Consider the following 20819-nt stretch of genomic DNA (forward strand, 5'->3'; position numbering starts at 1 on the left):
TAGTTATGAGAAAGGAAGAGGGATAAAGGAGTATTTAGGTTATTATAAAAGAGTCCTTTCTTCGAGAAAAAGTTTGGGAAACATTGTGCTAGGGGATTTACGATTACAGTGGGGATAGGATAGTTAGACGAATACTTGCGGGAATTGTTTCCCGTGTGAATCCCTCTGGTGGCGAGGCTAGGAGGGTTGCCACACCTTCTTACGTCTTGTTACTTTGTTAAATCTTTATTAACACTTCTTAGGTAGAGGTCGCTTGCTTTCAACTAAACGAATTGTTCCTCTATTACACATCGAATCGATAGTATTCGTTACTTACTACAGAATTCGTAGATAATTGTCAAGCAAATGTTTACAATGCGTGTATTTATACATAAACATACATACATGTATATTGTAGCTTCTCGATGTAACTTAACTTTCTCTCCAGAAAATCGTATATTTATCCAAATCTCATTATCAGTCCAATGGTATTCTAATATAATATAGGTGGTCGTAAATTCGTTAAAAAAAAAAACGTAATACTTTTCTGATTAATAATGTCTGTCCATCTGAAATCTGGTTGGTCGACAAGTCGAGCAAGTCGAATATGGAAACGTATTTAAAATACACAGCTGTTCGTTCTATTTTCACTAGCGTGACGGACGCACGGAATAAACGCGACTTTCCAGATGAAATGATGCGTATTCGAGTTTCACACTCGTCTCGTGGATTGTGCTTGAATCGATACCATCATTATCGAGGACCGTTTTACCTTCGTCGTGCGCATTGTTCGCGATTAAATCCAATGGCATCACTTAGACGATACTTTTTCAAGTGCTTGGCTGTATCGACGCGTATCGAGCAAAGGAACGCATAATCAATTTTTCCTTCACAGTAATTTTTCCAGATGAAAGATATTTTTATTACATTGGAACAAAGAGGTTGGCGGAATGGAGGGGGATATATTCTATTATGGCTTTTACCCAGAGAACTCCACAAATTACCATTTCATTTACCTTTCATTACGTATATTCTGCGCGTACTCGCCAATGATCTTGATGATAATTTTTTTTTTTTTTTTTTCTTCTATAGACTTTTCGTTTTTTCGCGAGAGAAAAGACATGAAAAGTTACCAGACAGGAAACGTTTTTAACGATCGATGCGATATTTATTTATTTATACGTATCGAAAAGATCGTTCAATTTTAGAGTAATTATATCCGGATTTTTAATCAATGACACGAGTAACAACGAGTAATAATTACCATGGGATTAGCAAATGACAGCAAATCGTTGCCCACGGTTATTAGACATGCTTATAATCGCGCAGTAATATACTATAAGCCGTAGTGTAATCACGTTAAGACGGTTGAATGTACACACGCGTTGTGCATGGATTATCGTATAAGAGAAAAAAGATGCGGAAAAGGGAAGCTTTCAAGCGAATTTTGCCTTCATCTTTTTTTATTTCTCGTTTGTCAAATTTCAAAATTCTTCTCGTTCAAATTTCCCCTTAATCCCTTCGGTGGATCTGGATTCACCATTTAAAATTCTTCTTAACCGTTGAAAGTTGGAAAATTCGCAAGGAAAATTTTACTTTCGAACGGGCGCGAAGGCAATTGATTCGCCCGTTAAGTCGATCTCCTCGTTCCGAGCTGTTGAATAATTTGGCTCTAAAAGTTACGAGCGTCGTACCGAGTTCTCACAGTGGAAAATGGCGGAAAAGTAGACCAGTAGACGAAACTGGTACAGTGGATCTTTCCGGTTCTCGGGTCAGATTTAAAGAATCGTTCAAACAAACGGCCCGATCTCTTCCATATTCGATAACGAGGGGGAAAGAAAAATTCGAATTTACGCGCTATTTTCGTATTCTTGTTCCCAGCAGGACGTAATTCAATAGGAATTTAGCGATCCGATTCCTTTTGAGACATCCATCCATCCAAGACAAGCGGTTCCATTGTTCTCTCTCTGTTAACACTTTATCTTCGATCAAGAAATGCGTACGATCTTTCTTCTTCTCTTTTTCGTGTAAATTGTGTAAGTAGATTTTTAGAAGAATTTAAGAACACTTTTGTATAAATATTTTTCGTTTATATGAAACGTAACTTCGATGATCCTTCAGTGGCTGGTCGTGTTAATATCGTTTGAAGATCTAAAATCAAAAGAATGTTCGAATTAAACGAATTGTTACGAGGAGAGCAGGCTTTAGAATTATAATAATAATTTATTGATTATTAATTTCCAAATGTAATCGAAAATTTTCTTCATTTGTGAATATACATAATCGAAAAATGTTTTCAATTTTGAAAAATAATTATTTTGAAGAATAATAATTTCAAACTTACTTTTCTCATGTCTTCTTTTCAATTGATGATTAATACGTAAAAAATTAATATCCAATAACGTTGGTTTTTATTCCCATCTAAGGAAAAGTTCCGTCTATTGATCAAGAAGAATAGAGAAAAATATTCGATAATGGATATTGTTTTATTAATTACATACCTGTAATTATCAGTTGGAAATGTCAGCAGTTTGAAAGATTCAATTACCTTTATGTACGGATCGAAAGCATAAAGCATTTAATAACTATCGAGCAGATCACAAATGGAATGATGAACTGAATCGCGACAACGATGGAACAGATCAAGATTGCTTCATTAATTTTATCGCTTTGTATACTTGTCATAAATTTTCCGCGAGTAAACTCTCTATTCTGTCGAATGATGGAAATTTGAGGAAAAAGATTTCAAGGTTTTAAACGAGAAAAAAGGATTCGTGGATAAAAAAGTTTCATCATCGGAATGTTATATGTGAACTATTCAATTTTTTCGAATAGATAACACTCCATGTTGGGAAATTTAGCTCCTTAATTTCGTCACTGTACGTATATCACACATTCCTTAAAAAAATTTATAATCACGATTTACAATTTTTAACATATGCTAAATTTTCAATATTATTCTTTAAACCTGTCCTTTTATCGACGAATCATCGACACGATTACATTATTTTCTCGTGATTTATCTTGCAATTATTACAATCTATCCAATGTAATGTAAATGATCCATTCGATCCTTCAATTTCTTTTTATCGATTCTATGCCACAATTGCGATATACCACGTTCGGTAAAAGATTAAACTCTGTCCAAATATTTTAACTTTAATTGTCCTATAACAAAAAAAAAAAGAAAGAAAGAAAGAAAGAAAGAAAGAAAGAAAGAAAAGAAAACAGCTGTCTCCGATGTTGTTTGAAAGGAAATCAGAAAAGTTTAAAGATTGAATTTTAAAAGTGGATGGGATCAATCGTGGAAAGAGAAGGTTAACAGCAAGAAGAATTACACTTGTTTATCCGAAAGTACAAAATAGGAAAAGTTTCGAAGTAAGTGTTTTAAAATGGCGATACTTTGGAACAACGAACGGAGCGGAACCGCGTTGCATATCGTGTTTAGTAACCAAATCGTTTATAATTTATCCTAAGCTAAAAATTTATCGCAAAGTTTCACTGAACCAAGCAAAAAATATCCGACAAGTGTGCAATTTTAATAAAAAATTTTCGCATTTTATTATTTTCAAATTTTTACTTTTCTCTTCCTTTTTTTTTTTTTTTTTTTTTTTTTGAGGGGAAGGGAATTTCGAGCGAAAGAGTTATGTTAAAATCGATAGCGAAAAATTAATACTCTCGCTCATCGAGACGGGATAATATAAAAAAATGAACAGCATAATAATAATAATAATTCGATTCAATTTCCAATATCGCTGTCAATATCCCTGTTGAAATGTTCAAAATTTTTACGGGTTCGTTTTTATCGAATATCTTTACGAGTCTTTGTTAACCAACTCTGGCGAATTTCTCTGAAACTTAAAAAAAAGTTCCAAAGTTATAAAATATTTTTTGCGCAGAACAAAATGAGTCGGTTTGTTTACTAATTTAACATTTTGAAAGCAGCACGCGGAACGACGGTAACCGAGGTATCGTATTTCGTATTTAAGTATCGAATTACCTAAACATTCAAATAAACCGTTTCGCGGTTTACTTCGAAAGTAAAGGCCGTGAATATTATGGATCCGTGGAAAACGTCTTAACTGGATGGGACGACGACGGTTGGTTGACGATAGTTTCGACCAGAAAAAACGAAATATTGTTGGTCTTTCTCTCGGTAACTGGATATTCGGCAAACTAACGCCAACTTGCTCGGTTGCAGTTTATCCTGGCCATTAAAAGGATATCGAATATCCGATACGGTTCTCAGTCCCGGTAGGAAACCAATGAGTTTTTAGCTCGCGGAATAGGAAAGTATCGGGGAATCTGGAGGGAAGCTGATATGCGCGATATTGTTCGAATATAATCTTGTGGAAAATCGAGAATTTAATTTCTTCTTCGAAAGCGAAGAAGAAGACGAAGGAGAGAAGGAAGCGGAGAGATGGGAAAGATGTCCCTTTCCTCGCAAGGGTATTATCGAAATTTAATAACTTTCGAGCGTTGTAATAACAGTTCGAGGAATAATCGATCGTTCATCGATCGATGGTTAGTTAAAGTGTGACGAGGAAATACGAGGGATGGAATGGTTAGAAATTGATTTGAATTATTTGCAATTAGATTATATACACGCTTCGATTTTGATCCCGTTTTAAATGCTATTTGCTTTAATTAATTAATTTATTCTGTGTAATTTGTACGTTAATTAATTATGGAAATTTTAAAATTCATTTGCCGCGATTATATCGAAACGATTGAAATGTCAAGGAGGAAAACGTTGGTGCATAATTATTTTGAGATCGTGTTTCGTCGAACTGAAGTGTATCTAAGTGATTCTTCTCCCTGCGAACGAGCGAGACGAGAAGAAGTTTTTTTAATTAAATTTCAACTTGGGATCGCGATTCGAATAAAAAAAAAAAAGAAAAGTTTCGAATAAGTTTTCAGAAAAATATAATTGAACAAGTTTTGAAGCGAAAAAAAAATATTTATAATCGTACGCCATCTTATTGTTTAAGAGGGGAAAAGAAGAAATGAAAAAAAAAAAGAAAACTTTTCTCTCTGACGGAACTTAAAGAGTATAAAAAAAAAAAAATTCTTTGTTCGTGTCACGCGATCTTCGCGTCGAAAGTAGAGTTAATTGCCGAGTCAACTTATTGTTTTCAAGTATGCAGTCAATATATGCATGTGTATCAAGTACAGACAGAATAAATTGGGTTGGTTGAGAAAGGCAGCCAATCGACAGAGGAGGGACGCCAACCGTTAAAGATGCAGCTCATCGTCGAGAAAACTCTTTGAAATCGTAATAATTAAAATTTCCCAACCATCCTTTTCGCGCAATATAAAAATAATTACGAATAACTCGTATCCCGCGATGAAAGCAAGGAAAAATCGAGGAAAGATCAACAGATATTATATATTAAAATCGCTCGTTTTCATAAATTCGTCGACGTTAACAACTCGCTAATATAAAAGAATAACCCTGGTCGAACACAAGCGGTCGTCTCGTTAAGGAGATGAAAAGAAAACCGAGATCGTTAATTCGATCGTTCCTTCCTCGAAACTTGAGGTTCGAAAAACTTATCGTAGAAAAACGATTCCCTGTTGTTCGAACGGTTTCAGTGTCGTCGTCGTCGGGGAAATCTGTCTCCGCGCCACCATGATGCTTATTTTTCTAAGGGTTCGCGCTGGCTGGAATAATTACACGTACACACATGTATGACAGGTCTGAGGGGAGAAACCCTTGTAACATTGAAGCCTACGCCCCGCCACCTGACGCAGTCCCCGCTTAAGTGGAAGAGTTACGTGCCGGCGAATAGTAATATCAAGCCAGCGGTGTGTTTTACTAGAGGGAGGGGGGAGAGGCGAGCGATACAGCGGTGAATCCATCTAATATCGAGAGGGCAGATAGAATTTTTTTTTTTTCTTCTTCCCCTTCTCCGCCACTCGTGGCCACGCGTCGTTATATATATATTTCGGTTCGGTTGGGTTCGGCCCGGGTCGGTGATCGATCGTAAAAATTATTAGCCTCGTTTCTATTTGAGGAATGCGGCCCGATCGAGGAAAACGAGACGAGCCGCGTTATGATCGAATATCGAAGAGTTGGAAACCGTTGGTAAACGTAATACGAATTGGGGTTGAATCGAACCGAGAGTTTTAGAAGGAAGGAAATGAAATATAGAATGATGGTATCTTTATATTTAATTTGTAGAAACGCACGTGTGTATATTCGAAGTTTTGTGTACTTATAATTAGTCGAGAGTTGAATGTCGTGTTGAACCGGTTAATATTCGACCGATAAGCGACACACACGTATACGCACACGTAGTAATTAACACGGGAGAAGGTAAAATTGGGGAGGAAAGTTTTTTTAAAAAGATAAAGGCTGAGGACATTCTCGCAGTGCATATTTAACACGTACGTGTTTTATCTCTACGATTTCATCTCTTCGTTAAGACTCTCTCTCTCTCTCTCTCTCTCTCTCTGGTAGAATAAAAGTTCTAATCTGCAATTCCACGTTTCTTCCACGTGGAGATAATTAGATAGGCAAAAGCATACGTTTATTATTATATATATTTTTTTGTGCATATATTCTCATTGTTTTTCGGGGGAGGAAAATTATTCACTTATTTATTTATTATTCCTCGTTTTACAGTTTCATAATTTATCATCGAATAATGCTGCACGGCATTCTAATTTACCCGGAAATTATTCATACGCGTATGCAGATCGGCGTCGTACTTCTTTGAATTTGCATAACGAATTCATAACGTCCTGCCTGTCTTTTCCCGCGACGAAAATGTTCGAGTTTAATTTAATAATAATCGTATTCGATATTCTTGTGTTCAAATACTACGCGTTTTAACAAATCGTTATCCGCGTGTTGGAGCGGTATATTTGGAAATATACAACGCCGAGTCGTACACTTAGGCACAACAAGCCTAAGTCCAATGTTGGCGGGTGTGAAAATCAATGCTCGACCGTTCTCTTTGCACGCCTCGCCATGTGTGTAGTACGTGTGTGGGAAGAGTGTGTGCGTATGCGCACAAACTGAAAGTCAAATTTTCGAATGTATCCTCAAATTTTCCAACCTTACGAGAATATCGTGGCGATACGGGTTTTATTTATTTATTTACATTGTCTGCGTATCTGCATCTTCGCCGATGAGGTGACGATTTTTCTTTTTTTATCGATCAAGGCGATTACTCGTTCCGTTCCAACAACTCGTTTGTGAAAAAGATTTCATTTGTCTTTCGATTTGGCTTTCAAATTCTTATTAAACATCGAGTTTTATATTCAAAACACGAGATAAAATTTCTCTAAATTTTAAACGTGTTGCACCGCGTTCTGCTCCCTGACGCGGATACACTTACCTACGAAGAATCGAAAACGCAATTTCCATTAAAAGGAAAAATTGCTATCGCTTCCAGATCGATCCTATTAAAGGTTAAACTGTGTGTTAAATCATCGAAGCATCGTCTCGATGATCATTTGATTGATGAATTTACAAATTTCTCTTCTGTCCGCAATATCTTAATAAATCATAATTCTTGATTCATAGATGGATTAAAAAGTAAGGGGCCTTGAATGATTAATCGTGATATTCGTGTTGCATGCAACGAATTCAATTCGCGTTGAGCAAGGGATAGATCACAGTTCGAAGATAGAAAAGGCAAAAGGCTCTAATAATCATTAAAGGGTGAATTTTCCTTTAAGATGAGTGAAACTCTCGTTTCATTAGCGCAGTTTCAACGATTAATTAAAGGGTAAATTTAATCAACGCGATATTAAGCGAATCGATTTGCATGTTATTAAATCTAATTACAAACCGCTTTTATCGGCTGTCAAATTTAATCGATCCTCGCGGCTAATCCGTTAAAATCATTCGCACGAACTACGAGTAAAGTAAGGAACACGACTGTCTAAGATTTTTTCCAATCCTCATAATAAAATCTCTGTGCAATTCAGGACGAAGGATGGAAACTGGACCGTACGAATTACTATCAAGAAGGGTGGCTGGCCACTGGAAACGCCCGAGGCCTGGTGGGGGTGACTTTTACCACGTCCCATTGTCGAACGAGGGCCACGGAACTTCCGCTGAGGGCGAATTACAATCTTCGAGGACACCGAAGCGAGGCAAGTTTTACCTCTCTCTCTCTCTCTCTCTCTCTTACACCTACGCGCATTTACTTTCCCTTTCCCGCGTCTTCCTTTGCCACGCGATATCACCGCGACTGCGAAGCGAGTCATCATCTCGTTTTTCCCTTTTCCCGGATCCGCTCGAGCGGTTAATAACGTTGATCCTTTTACCTTTCCCTATCATCCTCGTGGAAAACGAGGATACAGGAGCGTGGGAACGTTCATATTTATTAAAAAGTCGAGGTGAATAGTTGCGAGTATTTTCGGATTCTTTTGAACCGGAAGATTTCCAAATTATCCAATCTTTTCCTTTTCTCTAACGCTTCGTCGGTTCGAAGGACAGCGAATTTTTCTTCTCCTTCCTTCCACGTTATACGTGTAAAACACATATATAAAACTGTTTACTGTAACGGCTCGAAGTAATTAAATCCTCGGCTCATCGTGCGACATTTTGGATGGTCGGTGTGAAACAGGGGTTAGAGCTGAATTATTCAGGAATCGGTTTAATCCGGTGCACCGAAAGGAATGGGAAAAAGTAAGGAATCATAAACGCTTGGTGTACCTAAATTGTTCAACAACTTACTTTGTGTACAATCGATAACTTTTATAACTTACAATACAAACGTATTTTGGTGAGATAAAGTCCTCCTCGAAGATATTCCGTACAACTCAGAGAAATCATAATTCAACTCGAAGTGGTGGTTGGCGAAGCGAATCATTTCTTTGTTTCCACGGATCGAGAGAGTTAAATAAAATAAAATAAAAGTTCGTCGCTTATCGATCGTCCGGCAAATAGGACGAAACATGGGATCGAAACTATAAATAACGGTAATAAATTGGTGGCCGGGTTAAAAAGTAATCCGTATCGCAACCGAACGCGAAACTTTGATTTCACGCTTCAACCGCGACACTAAGTCACGCGGTGTAAGGGACGCGTTGACAGGTTGACGCTCGTTGTACGAGTGCCCCGCCAATTTTCAATCGACCGCCCATTTTGCGCCCACCAGCGCGCACAGTCCAAGCCTATCATCGGACACGTGCGGGCCAACTTTGTGTACGCCATCCGTGTGCACTGCCCCATTACACCGGGCGCGTTAAATCGAGAAAGAAATTGGGCGAATGCTGGATAAAAGGAGGAGGGGAATTCCTTTCTCGAATATTTCGAACGCGTACAGAAAATTTTTGGCTCGAGGCGAAACGAGACTTGTGCGACCGAAAGAAAACCGTGGAAGGAATATCTTCTCCCTTTCCTCTTTTATCATTCTCGCGCCTTCAAATTTGTAACGATAATTAATACGGATCAAAAGATAAAATAAAATCGACGACACTTTTTAAATCGCGAAACGGGAGAAATAATTGATGGCATTTTGTTTATCTTTTTCAGAATGTATAACCTGGTTTTATATATATATATATAGATTGATATTAAACAAAACCGCTACAAGAAATGTAGAACACGTTGAAAAGTTGATTCGAAACCGAGCGAGCAATTTCACTTTATTATTAGATGAAAGGAGTTTTGTTATCACGGGTGACGATGGAAAAAAAATTGTCTCGCAACATTCGGACACGGTTTATTTCAGACACTTGCACTTGAGTAAGTTTTCATCGATGGGAGGGGGTGCAAACTGGGCGCAAACAGCGTCGTCGGATCCTTTGTCGAGGGTCTGAATCGATATTAAGCCGTGGGCCGTTCTAACGAGCCGCAACGTGTTTTCGACTCGGTGTCGTGCAACTTGGGAAAAATATATTCCCGTAGCGTATGCGAATCCCCCGTATTCCTACAATATTAATATTCCAAGGCGACTTCGAATCCCCCGGATTTTCCATCCCTCTTTTACACGTTATTACTTCATATTTCGCTGACTCTCCTCATATCGTCGTCTTCTTTCATTCGTGAAATTTTTCTAGATTCTCAAACACCGCGATTTCTTCTTCTTCTTCTTCTTCTTCTTCTTCTTCTTCTCGTTTAAAGAAAAATCTTTGCGAAGAAAGATTGAGAACTTGAAAATTGTCAGTGGAAGCGTAGACACGCCTTTTATTTATCTCGTCGTCTTTCTCGCGGACACGCCTCTCTCGTTTTCTTCTCGGTGAAGAGAAAAGGACCGTGCGAATCCGTGTGGCGGACTCGGGGAGGAGGGGTTTGGTGACGTTTCCGGTTGCACGAACACCGGTTAACGTCGTTAACGCGGCGAATAAATCTCGTTTCGAAAGAATCGTTCTTGCTATTAAGTTGTTCACGTCTATTTAAAGGAAGGAAAGGCTTTTGAATCTTGGCTCTTAATAAGCCATGGTTAGGGATTGTCTCCGCCGAATAAAAGGAAATTTCGTTCGGAAATTTTGAATCGCAATTATTTCGAGGATACGTAATTATTTTTTCTCGAAAGATATCGAATAATTCTTATTATTCAATCTCGACGAAATGTGAAAAATGTAAATTTAATTTCCACGCGATTAATTGCAAAACCTTCTTTCCAAATTCAACTCGTGACTAAACCGTCGGATTATCAGCAGTTAGCAATTTTGTTATAATCGACACGGCCTTGATCTAATTGCTTAATCGATTCCTCTTCAAAATTGTCTCCGCTTCGCCTCTCACGATCCGGAGAATTCGTGTCGTCGAACGCGAAAACGTGTTCACTCGTTAACACTTTCCTTCTCGCCTAATTCTCCAAGGATCGTCGATCGACAGATAATTCTTACGTACAAAATGGAACCACAAATCATGGCGAACGAGAAGAAGTTTTAAAATAAAATGTCATTTCAATCGTTAGAAACGCGTAGAACGAGTTGAAATAAATAGTTTAAAGTTTTAAAGACGAGACGATATCGCTGCCTCTCAAAATTCCAGAGGGAGTAAAAGTATTTTATGAGGATAATTAACGAAATAGAGGATAGAATATTCTTCGTTGCTTCATTTGCCTCGTGAAACTATAAGGATTTTTTATGTAACAATTTTTCATTTACGTAATTAATTAAATTTCCATTCATCCTATTATTTTTCTTCTGCTGACAATATATCGTCTAACAAGATAAATCTTTATCTTTCAAATTAACAAAGTAGATATTTCTCAAGTTACGCAAGATTCATCAGTTTTTTCGCTAATTGTTTCCCAAGTTCAAAGACGTCAATCTTGAGCCAATATTTTCGCTCGAGGCATGCGATAATCAAATTAAGATATATAAAACGCGCTCTTAACGAAGTTTGTTTGCGTCAATTCAAAAAAAAAAAAAAAAAGACAGACGCATTCTTTTTTTTTTATCGCGTTAAAATAAATTTCAAATTTTAACGAAGTTTAATCTCGTAATCGAATCATTTCGATAACGAACAAATATTGTACATCTCCACAGTTTTATCCAAGTTCGATGCTCAACAATTGGGGATCGTTCGATTTAATTTTGAACAAAGTATGCTCGCAATTACAATCACAGGATCCATTATTAACGCTGTTTCTGCAAATGTACGCGATTATTAAAGATTTATCGTCGTTTGTAGCAACCTACATCAAATTTTCCCGAATAACATTGAATAAAATTTGATTATCGATAACATTCGGTTGTTATCGGTGAAATATAATTCGGGAGAAATTGAAACAAGTTCAAGTTGCGTCGTGAAAAACAGGGATCTTTGTTAAAATCATTTTGCGACCAAATTACTCGTTTACACATCCGCGATGGTTTATCGAATAAATTTGGAAAAGTTACTCGATGATTTCAGGTTTAGATGATCGAACACGGATCGCCTACACGAGGAATCTTTATAAAATATTTTCAAAGAGTTTTTCCTTTTCTTTTCTTTTCTTTTTTTCTCACGAATCACAGCACAAGAGCGTGTGTTTTGCGTTCACTTCGGTCCACATTTCAGAGTTTAAGGGTAGCCGACGTGGTATCGATCTGGCACGCAGTGCTGTTTTAAGGCAGCGGTTCTCAACCCCTACCTTCCAAAAGGTATCCTAATTTCAAGAGCTTTGATTCGAGTGGCTTCCTTCATTGTTCCTGTCCATGCTTGGATAACTCGGGCCGTATATATCGTTTATCTTCCCTTTCGCTGTGGATACAACGACACGAAATACAGATATTTTTGACTCACAACGTTACTATAACAACTTGTGACGTTATTATATTTTCTAACATTCTACGAATGGAGAACGAATTTGCATTGTCATTCTCGTATTTACTCGCGAAGATTACATATCGCGATACGTCTCTGCCCAGAATTATCGATCGATCGATTTTTATCTACTCGCCTACTATTATCAATCGAATATATATTTTTACGTAATATTAGCGACAGCAGATAACTTATCACGAATATTTCCAAATATTAAAAATTCATTTCTGAACAAATATTTTTCTTTTATCCACACTTGGCGATCTATTTATAATTAGTATATAATATTAATATACACATGTAAAGTAAATTTATAACTCGATCCATCGACAAATATTTGATAACAAATAATTTAAGGAACAAGATCAGACTTACGTAGAATGTGACCAACGAAACGAACGAAATTCTAACCACGTTTCTAATTCGCCCCTCCCTCCCCCCGCCCCCTATCGTGTCGATGGAAATTCCGTTTTAATTTCCGCCAAGGTGCAAGCTCGAAACGGGTTTTATGCACAATGCACTTTAATATCGCCCATGCCGTGTTTCTGTTGCCGGGTAATCGAGTGAAGAAACCGGCGCGAAGGCGAAATTACCCCCGAAGGAGAGTATATAAAAAAGAGGAGTGGTGCACGCGCCAAATTGGAAAATGCTCGATTCCTGCTTTCCGAGTATATCTCTATGACACATCTACACCGCGGCTCGACTCTCTCGCAAGTAAAATGTCGCGATCCTTTTTTTTTTAAATCTAATCGAATTGTCCCCGCGACAAACGAACGTCGACACAAATCGATCGAAGATAGCGATATGTGTCCATTAACCCTCCCTTAACCATATTTCTCTCTTTCTCATCGAACACTGAGACAGGACAGCGAAGCCAATTCCAGAGACAGAGACGAAATAACTTTCGTAAATTTGCAGGAGTGGGGAGGAGTTAATCGTGGTTGGCCGTCGATATATTTGTGGTATAAACGTGGATAAAAAGCCTAGTGCTATAAGTGGGGGAGAAAATGAAATTCTTACCAACCGGGGCAAAGAAAGCAATCGCGGAGCGGAATCGTATTAACTCGGCGGGGATAGTTGGAAAGCGCTCGCGGGCGTAAGGCAGGCAGGAGGAGGAGGAGGAGGAGGCCGGTGTTTTCAGTTATTTCTAGGTTCTAGGCCGTACCAACTGCTGCTACGGGTTCGAGCGAGCCATTTATACGAATCAATACCGTGGATCATACGTGCCAGTTTTGCCGTGGCTCATTAACCGCGGCGTGCCAATTTTCACGTCCTCCAATTTCACGGTGTTAATTCAAATTGTTATTTCTTGCGTCCACCGATTTTCTCTCTTTCTCTTTTTTTTTTTTTCTTCTTTCTTTGCTGTTTAAGTTGGCGCGAGACGCAGATTGTTGTCAATCGTGATGATGTTGATTGTTTGTAAGTTGTTCGAAAACACCGATTCACAGTTTAACAAATTGAACACGAGTCGTACGGGTTTGATAAGTATCGTATTTTGTGAATTAGTGAAAATGTGCTTTAAGATTCTAGGATGTTTTCGACACGATTGGATCACGGAAAATTTCCATTTGAACTTTGTCATTAGTTTCCGTAACGGGAAATAATTAAGGAGGAACAAGGTAATTCGCTTTGTTTCTTTGCGCTCGATCGTTGAAATAACGAAACGAGCTTCGTGGAAATTTCCTATCGACATTTGCACATCCATCGATTCCTTAACTCGTTCTAATTAATCGTTCACGCGTTTTTGCGAAGATAGAAGTTACTTCGAGTTTGAAGCTACGGGATACAAACAAATTGAAAATAATTTTAATTCGTGCGTGAATTTCTTATTATATAAAATTTATGTATATAAAATCGATCGACAAGGGATATAAATTGATCGTCGAGACATTGTTACAATAAAGACGCGATAAAAACATGCAAGAGACGGTTTGCAAAGGCAATTTTGCCTCGGTACTTACTCGGATTCGAGCGTGGAATTTAATTACCGATTGTTGAAAAATAATTAAATTCGATTCGAATGTAATCCGAGGAAACGAGATAAAAACGTTTCCTTTCGTGCATGAATATCTTTATAATCGCCAGAATATACACGTTCAAAATACACACGCACACACAAGTTGGAAAGTAGGTTTTAAGAGATAGATAGACTAAAATATAAGTGGAGTAGTTATTTATACGATCCGTTTTTCAGACTATTTAAAGCTATAAAGTATAATTTAGCCATGCGAATTTTACTGTTTGCCATTAATAATAAATCTGTAAAAGTAAAGAATAGCTACTCGTAGCTATAGATTTACTTATTAATGGAACGTGTATAAGGATGAATAAATAATGGCGTAACTGGAAAATTCGTCTCGATTAATGTCTAATTTTTAATATTTATTACGTTTCAAGTTACGTTTGCACGAAGTTTAACATTTCGAACGAAGGGACTAAGACCAAATGGAATGATAAATGTACAAACTGTACCGCGGAAGCGAGTAATTCGTCTAACGAATTCAATCAGAAGTACACACATCAGTTTCTAGAGTAATTGATTGCGAAGGGGCGTTGTCCAAACTTGGGTGAATAATCGTCCGTGGATTATGAATTTATTCGAGGTCGCTGCTTCCCTCTCCTTTCGATAAAATTGACAAGTGTATAAAAAAAGAATGCTCGAGAGGAGGAACAAACACACTTATAAAGTACATCTTTGCTCGTCGAACATTTTCATCGTCGTTCGAACGAAGCTAAGGCGATCGATCGCAGATTAATCGAGATTGGAATATTTTGATGGGCCAATTTCACGACGATTTATTTGAAAATGGACACGCGACAATGGGGTCACTGGCATGCGGCGAATAAATTCTCGAGCCAGAGAACTTGAGCCAAGGTCACGTATGGAATATATCACGCGACGTAATGGAGATGGAGCCAAAAACAGGATTGAGGGGAGGCGGATATCGCTCCTTTTCCAGATGCATGGCGCACAACGTTCGCCTTGACACTGAAAAAAGTCCGCCATTGTGTACGCGCGGATCATCGATTTAAAGAAACGAGAAACATTACGCTACTTTACCGCAGCATTTACCGCAATGCATTCGGTTCGGTGGTGTTACGCGTGACAGACACGTTCTTTTGCTTACGAAACGAAGGGAGGAGAATGGAGGAGAATGAAAGGAGGGAGGAAGAATCGGAGGAAAATCACTTGGTCGCGAGCAAAATCACTCCCGAAAAGAGTGAAATATTGGCGTCAGAATTTCCACACTTTCTTTTTCTTTTTCGAATGAAAAGATGCCAAGATGACTGTTAATTGACGATACGAGGCTCACCTAGTTAATTTATTTCCAGGAGGGAGAGCGAAAAGGTGTAGTGGTAATTACACGATTGGGGGAAGTGCGAGATAACCGGGGGGAAAAAGTTGGCAAAAAAGAAACGAAAGATAACTAGTCTTGGAGTGTGCTCAAAGGATTATGCAGTAGCGGGTTCTAAACAAAATTCCACGGTGCTCGTATGCAGCTAGGAAATAACGTTTCGTGAGAATCAAATCGGGGATATTTTACACCGCGAAAGCATTACCGTGATAAATACGTTGATGAAATGGAAATTTCTAGTTGGCCGTGAAATTTTGCGCGATTATAATTGCGTAATTTAACGCGGATAAAACTTTAACGGGAAAAATTGTTTAAAATTGTTAAAAATTAGAAATAAGAGGCGAAGGAATGCCATTTCTTTTTTTCCGCGTCTCTTGATATCCATTCAAAAAAATTTGACGATCTCTCACGTACAGTCAATGATAGTTACACTTACCAAGAAAGGGTTCCATTCATTCCAGCGAGGGTTTTCCCCATTAGAAATATTCCACTTGTTCCTTTTGTACGAGATGGTTCCAACGACAGCTGAAAATACAACTTTAACGTCGAGCAATCTGCCCACCATTATATACCGTTGAACAACACGTGCACGTACGTGTGCATGTATTATTTGGCAAGAAAGGAACGAAGAGACACGAGAAGAAAGGATGACTGGGAGCGTACTACGAACAAAGGGCACGCGGAACTTGTGTGTGCCGAGTATTTTTCACGTCCAACCGTGTAATAAGAAAATATATACGTCGCTAGAAAAAATGGGCTGCCGCCGATGCGATGTTTGAATACTCGTACAATGCCGAGCAGCAGGCGGAATGCACGAGGAGGAGACGTGGCGCCGCGCCGCGCCGGAAAATGAAAGCCCGATAATTGTACGTACGCCTTGGATCGTGGCACGTCGATGGAGAGCAAACAACGATCCGACCATCGATCGTCCATTCTCGCGACCGGCCAACTTTTAGATAAAGATCAATTCCGTAATATTTTTAAAATCTTTTTACAAATTGAACTTCGTAAATATCCCATGTATAATACATAGGATATATTCTGTATGAAAAATAGTACTATATCAATCGTAAAAATGGCTGGAATTGAGGAGAAATGGATTTCTCTCGCGAAAGAATAAAGTGTCGGTCGAGAATCGATCAAAATCGTGCGCAATAATCAGTAATATTGTGAATGCTGAGGAACGGCGGCAAAGAGACGTGAAATATATTATAAATCGTTGGAACATAACTGGTGGAGAAAATCGTGGCAAAGATAGAGTAAAGGCGGTGGTCGATATGAAGCTATGGTTGCCTCGAATTCTCTCTCTCTCTCTCTCTCTCTCTCTCTCTCTCTCTCTCTCTCTCTCTCTCTCTCTCTCTCTCTCTCTTGGCATCGAAACCGTGCAGAATGCGAGACTGCGGGAAACGTTTGGAGCAACCGATATATTCGAAGACGTCGTGAATTCCTTCTTCGGGGAAACATCGGTTTCTCCTCCGAGCGAGATTTATAATATCTCTGCTGCGGTATGTCGTTATATTATCTGGAATTTCGCGTAGAATTAAACAACTTATGATTGCAACATACTATTTTTACTTATTGTCACGGGTTACGAGAAAAGTATAACCTTTGTTTTTTTTTTTTCTTTTTTTTGCTTTCAATCTATCTATTAATCTTGATGATTTAAAAAAAGAAGAAGAAGAGGAATAGCTTTTGAAGATACGTGTCGCACGAGTTATTATTCATAAAGTTGACCAAGGACAATTTCATATGCGCATTAAAAGAAACGACTATCTATCTGATACACTTTGATGATGCAGGTTTATATTTTATGAAACATTTATTGTCTCGTGACAATGACACACATTGTAAAGCATACTTTGTAATAAATTTCTTCTAAAAAAAAAAAAAAGAGAATGACAAATATTTCAAATAATATTATGATAAACGACACGTTAATTAACATATAATTAAATTGTTTTGCTGAACGATGAAACTTGGGTATTAAAACAAAAGATAGATTCGCGCAACTTGGCGTTATAAACGATACTTTTCGATCGATTGATCACCGACGTACTTTCATAACGGAGCAATGACACTTTGCTAAATATAGAAAAACTATAAGCTTGGATTTATTGTTTACGTGTGCTTCGCTCTCTGGTGGATGATATGGTTAACACGATTCATCCTTGTATTAATTATCTAAATGTAATTTCTTTTCTTGAGAAAAACTCGGGATAATAATAATGCAAATCTAAATATCAGCCAACATCTTTATTATTACCTTTGCATTTTTCCACGCGCGAGCATTCTTTACGGTATATCATTCCGCTATTTTTTTTTTTTTTTTTTTTTTCAGACCTTTTAAATATTTATTAGAGCTGACGTGCGATCCCTTTGAGCCGAAATTCTTACCGGGTTAGTTCGGGAGGTAGATGCTTTTAAACTTTACACTTGGCGCCTTTATACCTTATGCATTACACTTTCTACCTTGCGGTTTATGCTTCAAACTTTGCACGCTCTACGTTTATTTTATAGCACGCTCGAAGAAACACAGTAGTACACGTGAATATTGAATATGTTTTTCTTTTTTAATAATTTTTGGCGCGCGTCAACTTCCATGTCACTGGTGGATTCGATTTATTTTTTTGGAAAATCGTTTTCAACGAGAAATCTGATATCATTTTTCAAGCAATGGCCACTTGTTCAACAAAGTCTCTATTTATATCTTGACTTGTCGTGAAAATGAACGATGGTTCGAGAACAATCTTTGTCAAAACTCGCGAGAATAGGTCTCTTGACAGGTTAGAGTTATTTTTGTTGGCATGATTGTTATTTTATTACTGCATCATAACAAAGTTCATTTTAAGAGCGGCCTCAAGATAAGATACACATCATAAATTTTTATTATGAACATTTTTAAACAAATGTAACAACATATAAATACAATTTTGATATTTAACGTATCGGGTTTAATAAAAAGCGTCACTGGTTGCTCAGAAAAGAAGTGTATATTATATATATATATACGAGCTAATATTTTGACTAGTGAAAAGTCCGTTTCTTAAAACTTGGGATCGTGGAGGTTGGTGACTCGGGCGAATGTTCAGAAAAACAAAGCAATTGAGTGAAAGTTTGGAAAAATATTGAATGGCTGGGTGAAAAGTTGGAGGAAATATGGATGATTCGAAAAACAAATAAATTCGTCTCGGTTATCTCGATAAAAACGATAACAAACTGCTCGAATGTTATAATTCGAAGAAAAAAAAAAAAAGAAGAAGAACTTTGCAAAACATCCTATCAAACTATATTTCAACTTTAAATCAAAATTTTAAAAAGCATAAATTTTATTCGGGAGGGAGGAATTACAATTTAAAAGATTGCAAAATCCAACATAAGAGGGAGATTAACGATTTTTATTAACAAAAGTAAATGCAATTTATGGAATTACGTGATGAAGGATTGAGGATTCACAATTAACGAAAAAATTATTAACGGTTGAACGATATCTTATTTCAGGTAAATCCGCGAAAGGGTGATAAGAGGCTGTATAAGCAGGTGCTACAAAGGAAGTCCATATCCTTTATTAAAGTCCATAAACCGAGATAGAAATAAAGCGGCGATGAGTTCAAATCTTTTAGCAAGACGCTGAGAAAGGATAATCTTTGATCTTACCAGTGTAATACTTTCTCTCTCTCTCTCTCTCCAATGAAAAAAAAAATGAGTAGAACAAAGAGCTTGATGCTCGCAAGATATATACCTATATATATATATATATAAGATAAAATCAAATTCGTTTATTACTTTTAAGACGGAAGAAAAAACTATATCGTATAATATCGAGAATAGAGCTCATTCCTGCAAATGTTTCCGTAATCTAAACCCATCTCACATTCTGACTGATTGCTCAAGGCGAATTGCACTATGAATAACGCACTATGTTGGCCAAGACCTTTCAGATTGCGTATAGTTAACTGACCCAGAATTAAAGATTTCTAATCTCGTCGAATTTCATACCTCGATCGCTGAAAAGAATAGAAAAAGTCGAAGCACCTTAAAAAGAAGAAAGAGAAACGTTGTTAATTCTTTGATCTTCTTTAACTGTGTCGGCCAAGACCTTGCTGCTTTCAGATTGCGTATAACTGACCCAGAGCTTCAAGTCTCGATCGCTGAAAAAAATAGAAAAAGCACCTTAAAAAGAAGAAAGAGTCTTCTTTAACTGTGTCGGCCAAGACCTTGCTGCTTTGAGATTGCGTATAACTGATCCAGAGCTTCAAGTCTCGATCGCTGAAAAAAATAGAAAAAGAAGAAAAAGAAACGTTGTTATATGTAATTCTTTGATCTTCTTTAATCTTTCGAATCGGGAGAAAATTTCTGTTATTGTTGCAGGTGATATTGGTGAAGTGGAACGAGCCCTACCAGAAGTTGGCGTCGTGCGACAGTTCCGGGGTGATCTTCGTGTGGATCAAGTACGAGGGAAGATGGAGCATAGAGCTGATCAACGACAGAAGTACACCTGTCACGCATTTCTCCTGGTCCCACGACGGTCGAATGGCTCTCATATGTTACAGGGTAATTCCATTTATGATAAATTCTTTCATTTTTTCTTTCTTCTTTATTAAAAGAATGCAAAGAGTTTTAATTGTAACAATCCTCTTAGCGGGATGACACAAACTTATGGTGGATGATGAAAATTTTATCGAGAAATAAAAAAGAATAGATCTAGATTCGCGCGATAGTTGAATGCCGTCCAATTCATTGCTATAGATACATATTATATATATATATATATACGTACATTCAGTACGTTTGAATCGACAATTGAAAATCCAACGCTTCCGTGACTTTATGATCCACGCGATTCAATGGGTCGGGCGAATTATCAGCAGGAGATGAGATTTTTATTAAAAAGTTGACGATGCGTAGAAATCTCGTATTATTACGGGCATAAGATCGAATGGACAAAGTGGCTTTAAAAGCGTCGAGGAATAAGTATTGAAAATGGTTATTCATTCTGTGAAAAGCGTATGCGCATAAAACTTCGAATAAATCGTATGTAGATTGCGTACATTGCTTTTTTTTATTCGAATTAAAAATATTTGTATTGCAAATGTGTGCAAATAATAATACAGATACATTTCCAATTATAGAATATGTTTTATTCTTTTTTTTTTTTTTTTTTTTAAGAGAAAAAAAGTTAAGTTTCGATACAATCAGGAGATAAATAGAAGCCAATTTTCGATTCATTCTCGATCCAATTAAATACGTATATAAGAATAGGA

The 20819-nt window shown here is 37.4% G+C and overlaps 1 protein-coding gene and 1 long non-coding RNA gene across 5 annotated transcripts in view; one reads left to right on the top strand and one right to left on the bottom strand.

Moving 5' to 3' along the window:
* The window catches only part of Tusp (WD40 superfamily protein Tusp), a 35671-nt gene that overhangs the window by 3806 nt on the left and 11046 nt on the right, over nt 1-20819 (top strand). For all 4 annotated transcript variants that reach the window (XM_086902374.1, XM_086902376.1, XM_003692045.4 and 1 more), the window contains exons 2-3: nt 7921-8088; nt 19927-20109. In XM_086902374.1, coding sequence (XP_086758500.1) covers nt 7921-8088; nt 19927-20109 — 351 coding nt within the window. The remainder of the gene's footprint in view (nt 1-7920; nt 8089-19926; nt 20110-20819) is intronic.
* LOC147658376 (uncharacterized) lies at nt 1425-17448 on the bottom strand. Its single transcript, XR_015290534.1, has 4 exons — nt 15995-17448; nt 2481-3147; nt 2324-2400; nt 1425-2130 (listed from the first exon to the last, which is right to left on the bottom strand). It is a non-coding gene; the product is annotated as an uncharacterized LOC147658376 (long non-coding RNA).

This window comes from Apis florea, unplaced genomic scaffold, assembly GCF_048593485.1.
Source record: "Apis florea isolate Af1SG1 unplaced genomic scaffold, ASM4859348v1 contig_2272_pilon, whole genome shotgun sequence".
Lineage (NCBI taxonomy): Eukaryota > Metazoa > Arthropoda > Insecta > Hymenoptera > Apidae > Apis > Apis florea.